General features: G+C 36.3%; 1 protein-coding gene across 1 annotated transcript in view; it reads right to left on the minus strand.

The window, feature by feature from the left end:
- LOC136029302 (uncharacterized) overlaps positions 1-12921 on the minus strand; it is an 81283-nt gene that overhangs the window by 42169 nt on the left and 26193 nt on the right. Inside the window, exon 2 of the mRNA XM_065707567.1 lies at positions 11567-11663. Coding sequence (XP_065563639.1) covers positions 11567-11645 — 79 coding nt within the window. The 5' untranslated portion in view covers positions 11646-11663. The remainder of the gene's footprint in view (positions 1-11566; positions 11664-12921) is intronic.

Below are 12921 nucleotides of genomic sequence, written 5' to 3' on the forward strand. Positions count from 1 at the left end.
TTTAAGTTTTAACATCACTATTTACTATCATCAAAAACCTGTATGTTCGTTTTATGTAATTTATGAAGCTGGTATAGATATAAGGTAATCGGATCCATGAAAGCGGAAGACTATGAGATTTATAGATTTACTTGTAATTATGGGGAAACTATTCGTTATAACTTACAGACAAATGACATCAGTATAGCATTAGAAAACTTTAGCATACAGAGTGGGAGTGGGGGGAATGTTGAGGAGGTGGCAGCCAGCCTTAAATACGGAATACTTTTTGTATGTTTTAAGCATTAATGTGACTATTTGAATACATTTAGAAAAAAACTTGCATGTTTTCTAATGTAACTTATGAAGCTGGTATAATTATTAGCAAATCTGATCCATGAAAGCGGAAGCATACAGAATTCACAGATTTGCTTGAAACTATGGGGAAAATCATGAGAATTTATAGTAATGGATTTTATATATCTACTACCTTAAAAAGAAAATGTCCCTTTTTGTTTCATAAAAATTAAAGTAATACCAAGTCTCATCATTATTCAGTTCAATTTAGACTGTACTTCACTGTTTCTAGGGGACGAAGTCATTTACACCAATATCATCTGCCGGGGTAGCATCAACTACATTCCTTGTGGAAGCAGAGGGAGTGGGGCTGAAGTACCAAGACTTTGCCTTGTAGTGTTTTTTTTTTTTACTCACCAAGTGCAAGAAAAAGACTTTAATGCTGAAACAGGGTATACATTAATATAAAAAGACAAAGCACACACACAAAAAACGTCTAAAAGGCCTCGTCACTTCCATGAGCAGAAATCTGAAATCAGAATAGGATGTTTACGGATATCTACTGGAATATCCTGGAATTACGAAAGTCAAGATCTCCTAGAATTTGAATATACACAGTATGCCACACCCCATATGCAAGCCTGTATTTAGTCACGGATGACAAGTTCTCGAAAATTGGAAAAAAAAAAGCATAGAAGCTTATAATAGTAAGATTGGTCGGCGCCCATGGAGCGCTATTTTGATTCAATGAATGTTTTGCTTTTGCTTTTGTATGTTTTAATTGTTTTTAAGTAAGGTGATGTGTTGTTTAGTTTTTTAGGTCATTTTCTTTTCCTCTTTTCTTTCATCCACATTATACTCCGTTTGTCATGTGTATTATAACGGGTTATAAAAAATTCAATTCAATTCAACTCAATAGTAACTGAAACTCAAGAAAAAAGAAATTTCGAAAACAATATGTACGTCAAAAGGGTTTCCTTCTTACGGTAATTCAAAATATATAAAATTTATCAGGTTTAAAGTTACACATATAAGTTTACGAGCCTGGTAAAATTTGTATGGTTTCGAAGACGAGAGAAAACACTCCCAAGAGGGCAAGGGGTATTAATGAAAATGAAATCATAAAATTCATCATATCATAGGTTTTTATTGTCGAGTTTTCAAACTCCCATCGACAGAAAATGATGATTTTTTGGTTTTTGTTTTGTTTTTTAGAAGAAAGAACACGGCTATGTGCTAATTTAATTTTTCTTCTCTCCAAGATTTGTCTTATCAGCCTAATGATCCTAGAAAACCAGGTAACTAATCATTCGAAGGAATATTGCAATTTCTGGTTCCCTTTATAAGTAGTCAAAAGGATTGTGCCACAAAACAAGTAGCTCTTTCTGTCATTTTGTGGCTCGGAACTTTAACTTTGAGCCAATGATGGCAATGTTAACAATAAATAATTTTTTAACAATAAAACTCCTAAGACAGCCAATCGATTTAAAATGACTGATATGCTGTAAGTTGAGTTTTCCAGTTTCGGATATAGTAATGCCGTACGGTGGAACATTCACTCCCAAAGAGGCAACCAGTTTAAAATAAAATAAGCAGTTCATACGGACATTTATTTTAAAACTTCATTTAACCATGATGGCACATCAGCTATTATGAAGGATTGCTGGTGGATCACTGTATATTTGTGTATAGGGAGGGGGCTGAAACCTAAAAGTGCATTGTTACGCCCAAATCTTCTAACTTTCCGAGATAGATAACTTCGAAGACCACACTGCCTTTCCATGACGAAAGTAAAACAGTTCAAAATAGGGATGATACCTTTTTATTGACAGTGAATAGATATAAAATTATTTAACTGGATATTTCGAACACATATACAGTGCTCATCATCAGTAGTAAAACTCAGCTGATAAAACTACTGCTGATGATGAACACTGTATATGTGTTCGAAATATCCAGTTAAATAATTTTATATCTATTCACTGTCAATAAAAAGGTATCATCCCTATTTTGAACTGTTTTACTTTCGTCAACTTTCCGAGAGCTTAAAGGTAAATGTAGAATAGGGTTTGAGGGGGAGGGGAGGATATAAATTAATCTCTAATCACTCTTCATTTCGATTAAGCCTCGATATAGGTGCTGCGGGATGATAGTTACCTTCTTATTGCATAACAGTTTTCTTTATGACACAAAAATAACCCTCATATGCTTACCGTCATAAAAAAAATGGAGAGCTGGTGGGGAATTTTAAGTGTCATTAGGGGGGGATGAGGCAAGTGTTACAGGAGCTTTTTTTATTGACGTTTAAATAGAAATATTAGAAACAGAATTTTATTTCCTATACACTACACAGTTATGTGGCAATGAACAGTAAATAAGGGGCAATTCACGCTTGCGGCAACCAGAGCTTTAAAAAAGGTTTTGATAGCGATAAATAAATTCAAAGAATCGACTTTTTATGGTAATTCTAAAAGTTGAAATTCTTTAAGAAAGTTACTCAACAAAAGCTACTAGCCAGAGAAAATTTGCTCAGTTTTCGATAAAAGGGGAAACACTTTCGCAACCAAGTTGTTTCATCCGCAAATTGAACTCTGTTTTAAATTCATACTAGCTAACGTTCTGCCATTAATTTTTTTTTCAAATTTGCTGCGACAATTAGAAGTGCGACTTAAGCAATTTTTGTAACTTTTCAGGAGAGACAAAAAAGGAAAAAAAGTTTGTCGGTTGTGTTCGCTCTGAAGGATGAGGCTAACGGGGATAAAGGAAATATATTCTAAATCAACTTTTTATTCTCTTTTAATTGAGATAAATTAAATTCATGTATACGGAGCAAACTTAAAATTATTCAATTTTTATCTTTGACATAAAAAGGAGACAAATGCAAGGTCCCCTCGTTATAGCTCCATAAGATAATTCTCTTTTGTCATTCTGAATTGCAACAAGACCTGATAAAAGAAGAATACGACACTTAGAAGCTGATGTCTCTTTTTATCTTTGTAATGGTACAGGTATGACAATTCTGACTGCACCATTCGTTTCCTTGTGCTTAGTTTATTCATGACCCATACATTACTCATTTTCGACCATAATGGTAAATGTAATACTTTAATTATCACAGCCGAAATACTTTCGATCGTCTTTGTCACATTCTACAGTGATTCTTGCTACACAAATTAAGTGCAGGAGAAGTTGTGCTAGTCTTTAGGGGAATTCCTACCAATCTAAGACACTACTCGTCAATTTATAATATAAAACTGAACATCAATTAGTGGGGGTTTATGGGGGAGGCAGCCCTCGTCATATCTTAGGCGTGGGCATGATTTGAAAAACGATAAGAAATCAAAAATATAAAACACTGGTAGATGAAAGTTAGGAGAGGCATTAAAACTTAAAGCGATTTACAATATAAAACCGAACATCAATTAGTGGGGGTTTGAAAAGATTTTTTTTTTTTTTTCTCTACTCTAGAAAGGAACAGCACTTGGTCAAGTTCATTCGTTGGGATTCTTTCAAACTAATAATTTACCCTCAATATTTTTTGCCATGACATGTTTCGTAGACCTGTCAACAGTAACCGGAAACCAATCAGCTATCGGTGTCGTAGAATCTTATTTCCAGTTAAGCTGTATATATAAACCTCATTGTTCTCAGGAGTTGATTGTACTCGCAATAACCCGTGTAACGCTCGTGCAGTGCTTGCGAATGTAATTCTGTCTCGAAACCAACTCGAGCCCTGGAAGTCACAGTCGCATTTATATGCCTTTTTCATAATAATCAGATAAATGGAATCGCTGAATTCCACAAAAAGTACTTGCGGCTTGAATGACCGACTCCATATGTTTAATCACTTCCGGATCTCCTTTTGCTACTGATTAAACCTGTTCATAGTTGATATTTTGGCGCAGCTCCTAATTGATCAGCATGTTGGATTTTTTCACAGAGCAATGACCAAACTTTTCTCAACTTTTGCAGACAACCTTCAGAAGTGCTAGCGGTCATATTATGATCTATTACCGATTTGATGTATCTTTAACACATTAAGATGTTTGTCTTCCGAAATGAATTTACCCTTTCCTAATTTGGAATAATAGACTAGCAACTTTTGTTCCTCCGCTTTCTCCGGAAGCGAATTTGCTATGAATTATGAAGTTATTATGTAAATGTTAGTTTGATCTTTCATCATGATGGTTAAACAGAACATCGACTAATTTATTTTCAAATAAGATGAAAAAAAGTCTTTGAATTGTTTTGCCAAAAATGAAGGGGTCTCTGATATTTTTATATTTTCAGAGGTAACAGAATATGACTTTTAAGCTTATGGCGGGACCAGTTTTCCATGGATTTAATAGAAGAGAAAAGTCCGTAAAACTACAACGAAGTCGTGGAATTTGACCTTACTTCAAGATATAATGTAGAAAACTATGCTTGGGAGCCAGCAAGATAGATGTAATCTAACAGTTTTCGTCTCAATCCTTACCTGTTTCTTTTACATCCTATGATTTTACTACACGCTTTTCAAATTTAAAGCCAATGCAAAACGTGCAGTGGGATAAATTTATTAAAAATAGAAATATTGCGGTTTATTCACATATGCGTCATGTTATAACTCACAGGTATGTTGCGACTCAGCGAAGACAATTATTTTTGATACCTTGTATTCTTTTCTCAAAATGTTTTGTCAGTGTCCATGCTTCACCCGCGTAAATTAATACAGAGAGGACATTGCTATTTATTTGTAGCAGCTTGATCTTTAAACACTATGCACAGTTTTTTTTTTTTAGACTTTTCTTAGTTTTTATAAGCATTGCCTATAAGCAATGCTTGTAGTTACTTCGCGTTCCAGGTTTCCACCAGAATTTACGATGTTTCCAAGATACTTAAATTCTTCAACCTCCTCCATCTCATCGAAGCCAACATTAAACGTCCGTCCCGGCGTTATATTTGCCTTATTGCAATTGACTTTGGTCTTTGGGTTACTGATTGACAAGTGGTGTACTGATTAACAACAGCCGTTGGCTTTGTTTGAGAGATCTGTTATGTTTTGATGCAAGTCTTCTCTTTGATGAGAAAAGAGAGCATTATCAGCACAAAAAATCTTGCGGTTCTCATTCAACACAATAACTTGACTGGAGTAGGTATTCAATGGGAATCGTGAAGAGCACAGGACAGATGATATATCCTTGTCGTCAGCCGGAATGGACCTGAAACCATTCCGTCGTGTTTTCATTGTTGGTTCGTATAGCGCCCAGCTGGTCATTCTATAAAGCAAAAATACCCCCTGGTAATTTTGGCCAGGATGCCGAAATATCGTAGTTTTTTCCATAGGGATTTTCTTTGTACAAAATCAAAAGCCTTTCAGCAGTCGATAAACACCATTAGCATTTCAGTCTGCCACTCGTTAGATTCTTCAATTGATATTTTTAAACTGAAAATTAATCTGCCTGGATGAAAAACCGTCAGTCGATGTCAATCGACGACACGATCTGCCTGGATAAAAACCGTGTTGTTCGTCGCTCAGGATCTCGTCAATTCTCAATCAAATTCATTTCAGGAGTATTTGACAAAGGACTTTAGTTCTTAAGGACTGCAATGTAATGCCTCGCCGATTGTTGCAGTCAGGGGTTCGAATTGTCTTGATCCCTTTTTTGCAGTCTCTGGGGACAATCGTATTCAAACAAATTGCAATAGTTTTGATTTTGAAATTATTCGAACCGAAAAAAAAAATCTCAACAACATACAATAAATTGGCCAAAACTGGTTAAGGTAAAATTGACGTTTTTTCGTCTTTCTTCTAAAAGAACGATATATAAAAAATACAACCTGCACTCTTAGAAAGTCAATGATAGGAAAATCTGGTACATAGATCCTGAATATTAGATCCACGCGGAGAAAATTTACACTTCCTATGCCGAAATACTAGAAAAAAGTCGTTTCCTAGTTTCTTGCATATTCCCCACCCCAGGCAAACACAATCTAATAAATGGTTGCACACATCTCAAAAATGTCCCATATCTGCAATCTTCTTCAACGCTCGTGGTGAGAAATTATTCAATAGATGCAGTGATGCGCTAAAACCAGCTGATCCATTTTGCCGACAATCGAGCTTGAAGTAACGGGTAAGCAGTACGCTTACTAATCAATTTTGGCTTCTAGTTCACTCTTTAGTTACATTCAAGATTCAAGATATGTTTTCATGAGCCCTCTGTGAAGTTTATACGAGCATCCCTTCCATGAGAACCATATATGCTCCCAGGGCATAACTTACTACGCCTGTCCCCGGGCCCTGGGAGGTTTTGGTAACACCGGAGTTCTGTTATCTGACTTTTGAATTATTTTTAACAATATGGCTATCTCAAAATTTTTATGTGGTACATTTTGGGGAAAAAAGGCATAGGAAGGCACTTGCCTTCCTTAAAAAAGCGAACTAGAACTTTAAATATCCAATCAAATGAGCCCTCTATGAAGTTTATAAGAACATCCCTTCTATAAGAACCGTATATGCCCACAGGGCATAGCTTACAAACGCCTGCTGTCGGGTCCTGGGGGGTTGTGTCCGGAGTATTGGTTATATGACTTTTGCACTATTTTTAAAAATGGCTATATCAAAATTTTACCTGATGCATTTGGGGAGGGGAAAGGCGAGGAAGGGGGGGGGGTGACTAGCTGCCCTCTGATCACTTTTGGCTCTTAAAAAGGGCACTAAAAATTCAGATTTCCAATCGAATGAGCCCCTCCGAAGTTTATACAACCACCCCTTCCATATGAAATACTTCTGGGAAACCAAAATAAATAATAATAAAACATTTGAGCCGTATGACCTTTATCATAGGCAACGCTATATCATTGCCTCTGGTATCCTAAAGGGTAAATATGGACGGACAATCTTCATTTAAATATAAACTTTGCTCCTATTCTGCGTCAATTTTTGACGATTCTGGAACGTTCCGAAAGCCAAATAAACCAGAGCTAGCAAAACTATCATGCGACTTTCAGAAACTGATACTATTGTAGAAAGACCATAGTCTGAATTGCGCCTGCGTATTAGACGGGGAAGCTTTGCTTCACAGGATTCCCTGAGTGAAGAAAGAAACATATTCAGAAATCTTAAACCGATACTAGAGGTACCTTTCGGCCAAATATCCAGACGCCACTATTTTCTTTGATGGCTACGACATCACTGCTTTGACAAGTGATATAACTCATCTTTTGCGAAACCCTGTCACTGGACGGGAATTACTTTTTAGCCCAAAAATGACACTGACCACCACAAAAGAGGAATCTCTTTCGTGCAGAACGAATAAAGCCCATTCCGTCAATGTTCTTTCTGATTGTTTACGAGGCAAAGGTCTGAGAACCATCCAAGCTAAGGCAGATGCTGACTTGCATACTGTGGTTGAGTGTTCGAAGACTTTGTACATTGTAGTTATCGCTGACGATAACGAATTGTTGGTGTTGTTACTTAATTCCTGAGCACCACAAGGTCTATTTGCACAGTGGGCCTACGCCAACCACTTCAGGTGCAACTTGGGACATGGAAGCCATTCTTAAGAAGATTTGGACTGAAACCTGCAAACTGCTTCCTTTTGCTCACGCAATTACTGGCTGTGAACAACTTCCCGTCTACATGGACTTGGCAAAGGGATTGCGCTGAAACGGCTGGGAGACAAAGAACAGGCTAGGGAAAATGCTTCAACATTTTCTCAAAGCGATGCTTCGAAAAATTGGACTAAAGTAGCGGGAGAGGCTTTACTTTCTATATTGTACGGCGGAAAATTTCTTGACAATCTTGACGGCTACCGACACCGAGTCTTTCAGCAGAAAGTAGCAAAGTCTACAATTTTCGAGCCATTCTCAAGATCTACCTCCTACTTCAGCAGCAGCGAAATTTCAATCAAATCCCTGCCCCTGATCCTAGGATTGGGGATGGAGACTTAAGAACGGCATTCTGTGCCCTATCCTCACGGATCTTCCAGCGGCATAAAAAAAAATTCTCACCGTCATGAAGTATGGTTGTAAGGAATCCCGTGATAGTGACCGGTGCAGCTGTCATCAAAATGGCATCGGATGCGACAATGTTTGCAAATCTTGCAAAGGAACTAGTTGCTCTAATGCTCAGGGCTAATTCGAAGATGAAGAAGACATATTTTTAATTAAATGAATATGACGAATCTCAAATTCTTTTAAAATTTCAAATAATCTGTGATTTTTGTTCAAATTAAAATCAATGATTTAGCCCGTTGTGAGAAGCTGGTTATTGGATTCTATAAATTTGGGCTGGTCACGTTTAGGTTGGAGAGTGGGGTTGGGGGTAAATTGAAATCAACTTGGCTTATTTTTTTGCATTAGCAATCCAAGTTTTTTCTGTATGAATTCAACTTCGCGTAATGTTGCTCTCACACCTCTATTGACACTTGGTTTATGGGCGGAAGGGGGGAAGAGCTAAACATGAGCGTTATAAAAAAAAGTGCATATTTATGATCTACATACCGGATTTACCTATTACCGACTTTCTATACGGGCAAATTAAGTTGTTTTAAAAAGTCGTCATTTTAGAAGAAAAGACAAAAAAGGTCAATTTCACCTCCACTGATTTTGGCCGTTTTTTTATATGTTATAGAGATTTTTTTCCGGTTCAAATAGTACAAAGCTACTGCAATTTGTTTGATGTTAAGCCTTCGATAGACTTTACTACATTTTAAGGTGGATATAAAATTAATACTCCCTCCATTCAATATCATTTTGCAGAAAAGTACTTGCAAACGCACCTTATATATCAATCATTATCACCTCAGCAAAACTTTATTTTCGAAAACAACAGGTTATCAGTTCCTTTGCCTTGGTAATTGAAAAATTGAGAGCCAGTGCAAATAACATCAAACTGCTCGTCCTTACTACGATCGTCAACCAACGACATATTGCAAACAGGTTCACGCACCTACACTGGTTTTTCATTTAGCATTTGTATATTTCCTTCAAAGCTTGTATTGGCCTTTACAAAAAGTGCCAGTACCGTAGGATCATGGACAGCCTCCCTGCACAAAATTGAACTATTTGGACTTTCTAATCTTGTGTGTAAAGAGAATAGGATTCCTCTGGTTCAATGTTTTTAAAACTAATGGTATAAATGTATTAAACTTGTTGGGCACTCAAGATATGGGTATCGTACGAACAGACACTGTGGGTTTAGAGTGCACATTTGGTCAGCCATTGACAGAGAGTATTGGGCTAGTCTTAATAAATCAATTTGAAACCTATTGGTACATCACTACCGATGGTACTATCCTACTGTTTTCGCACGTCATGAATGCCTTTCAAATAGTCAATTTATTTAACAGGGATCCATATGTTTCCAAATGCAAATTCTATTGTGTCCCCTTGGATTTTCTGGAACCAATTTCAAGTGCCAACAAGCCATTATCATGTCAATGGTAGAACAACGGGCATAAAGATCACAGCTTTGTACCTTTAAACCTAGGAAACTGATATAACTTTTAGATCCTTTTGGCATACTCTACACATTCTAAAGTCCCCATTTGAAGACCTTTATTAAAATCAAAGGAAAATGTATTGTTTAGAACCGAAAGAGAATGCATGATTTGTCGACCAAATTACACGAACACACCTCGCCTGAATTATTTCTTGGTAGAAAATACACCCTTCTATTTGTATAATACTGATTTCAGTGCTCTAGGAATAAAGTGTAATGGTAATATTTGTTAATTTTGTTTATCAATAAGGTTTTATACACAGGTTACGGTGAAAGACCGAAATCTGGTAAACGTTGACGTTCACCGATGAATATTCGGAATTCCTTTCTCTCTGCTTAGCCTGATTCAGCTTTGCCAGTCAGATTTGTCAGTTTTATGCAAGGATTGATGGTAAAAGTTAAAGTTAGGTTAAAATAGGCTATTAATCTCAGAAATGGGTTAGAAACCTAACATGTCACCATCTAACTTTGCATACAACTCACAAAGCTCACTGGCGAAGCTGACTAAATCAAAGCAGAAAAAAAGGAATTTCGGATATTTACCGATTGAAATCCACATTTTCCAATTTCCGTCTGTCACGGTAACATACACACACAAAAAAAGTATTTTACATTTTCTTGAATTGAAATTTTATTAGGCTTGAATTGAAATTTGAATCGAAATGTTCCCAGGCTCGTAACTTTTGATGGGTAAGACTAAACTTGATGAAACTTATATATTTATTATCAGCACTAACATGCAATTTTTCTGATTTAACTATTGGTATCAAAATTCAATCTTTTAGAGTTTCGGTTACTATTGAGCCGGGTCGCTTCTTGCTACAGCTCGTTACCACGAACTGTTTGACAAATCAAGTTTAGGATCATATTCGAGCCTCAGGAATAGATATAAAGTCCACCTGAATGTATACAAGCTGTATACAAGTCCACTTAGCCAGTGAAATTATAAGTGTAACAATTGAGCCGAATGGAGAGACATAATTTAAGGTCTTTTTTCTGCATACCAATCTGAAAAAAAAATTGAGGTGAAAAATATTACGAATCCTACCTGATATTGGCTCTTATTGGCCACAGAACCCACGGCTTTAAGTTTGAAACTTATAGGAAAAACCCTTTAAGTTTGAAACCCCTAGCCCCTTCCTCTCCCACACAAAAATCATTGACCCCCCTTTTGTCTCAAAGAACTATCACTGAAACTTTCAAGTCAATCACATTTCCAACATCCAACAAGCTCCTCTTTTACCCTTATAAAACCAACAGGTAAATACTTGGTAACTTGAATTATTTATGGCCCTTGCGACAGGGGCTGTGGGCAATTTATGTCAAACTGGGAGCCATATTTGTTTAACCTTTTTGCTTTTTTTTAAACGAAATAAGCATTTCAAATTTCGATCGAACGTCTCGAGTTTTCTGGTTGACATGTTTCAGAATAGAAAAAAAGGGTACGGGAAGGGGTTTGGTTCACTCCAATTAGTTTGACTTTTAACGGTTCTAGAAGGTTCAATTTCGAATCGAATGAGCCCACTCCGAAGTCTTACGACCACCCCTTACATACGAAATGGTGTAATTACAATAACCATTACACGCATACATTAGTATCCTCTTTTCTTCTTGTTCACTAGTTTCGTAAAATTGCAATTTTTACAATTATTATAAAAATTGCAATTTAGATTACCTAGCCAGGAGTCGACATATTTATTGAGAGTTAGGGCGGGGGGGGGAATCCTAAAATTACGTGGATAAATATGGCCACACCGGTCACCAATAACACAAAAGCAGCACTAGTTTTATCATTGAACTTACCGTCGACTTGCGACTCAGTAGATTCAAATGGAAATGCATTTACCGCAGCGAATGTAGAGAGAACGAAGAATAGATACATAACACACGAGATCTGTTCCTGCAATTAAAGAAAACAACTTGACTAAAGCATAAATTAATAACAATACTAGTGAGAATGGCAATTTTTAGATAAAAGACAAAATTGATAAAATAACGCCTTTGTAATATAATACCTTTTAGGGGTAAGGGAGATCAGGCAAGGGGGGCAATTAACCACTAGATTTTTAAAAACATCTATTATGGTAACTTCATAAAAAAATAAAATAAAAAAAAAATCGATACTTCCTTGTTAGCTAGTAGACACTCGAGAATTTGTGTCGTGAATATGAGAAATATTGGTTTTCACTACCAGACAATTAGCTTTGGCTCGGTGAAAAACTACATTGTAGCTATATTTTAATTAGATATTTAGTTAGAATTTTGGTTAGGTTAGGTTAAGTTATGTTAGGTTAAGTTATGTTAGATTAGGCTACGTATTTAATATAATGCGGTCTGGGCGGCCCCCCCTTCGATAATTCTTTGCTGTAGTTTCCATAATTTTGTTACCAAACTTGGTACTCGTATGATACACACCCCACCACTCAAGAAGTAAAGTTACGTTAATCCTAATAAAATATACCATAGCATGATAAAAATATATTACATTAAAAACAAATTTAGGCTATGTTTTTGCACATTGGGAGGGGGGGGGGTTCACCAGGTCTGTATGGAAAATGTGTTAGCCACAATTATTCTGTATATTATGAAGTAAGATTTTTTTCTGACTACACACTCTCCAAATACTTTACCCCCAAACATCTTCCCCTAATGTGTAAATATATAGCTCAAATTACATATTTCTCATCTATTCTGTCACTTCTCCTTTTTATTTCTCACGCTAAGTTGAAGGAAACTAGTTAAAGAAACGGGTTTACAGTACGTCAGTGCGTGAACAAATTGAGCGGTAGGGGGTATATCATACAAGTAACCTAAATTTTTTATAAACCTAAACTTTTATATTTTCATCAGATTTTGGTATATCTCATTATGATTAACATAGCTTCAACTCTTGATTGTGTGCTAGCAAACAAGGAAGTGCCCCAAAATCCCCCCCTTTTTGAATTCATAAATATATTTTATGTGTCTTCATTTGTTTTTTTTTATAAATAAGATCCTTGACCTCCCCCCTCCATTATATAGTGATGAATTGACGCCACACTACATGATTGTTATCAAACACCTTATGTCCAAGTAACCTTCCATTTTTTTTTATTTTTTTTTGCTACAGAAAGATTCAGCTGTGGTAAACTCAACAGATACCTGAGGATTACCCTGTC

Source organism: Artemia franciscana, chromosome 7, assembly GCF_032884065.1.
Source record: "Artemia franciscana chromosome 7, ASM3288406v1, whole genome shotgun sequence".
In the NCBI taxonomy this organism is placed as follows: Eukaryota; Metazoa; Arthropoda; class Branchiopoda; order Anostraca; family Artemiidae; genus Artemia; species Artemia franciscana.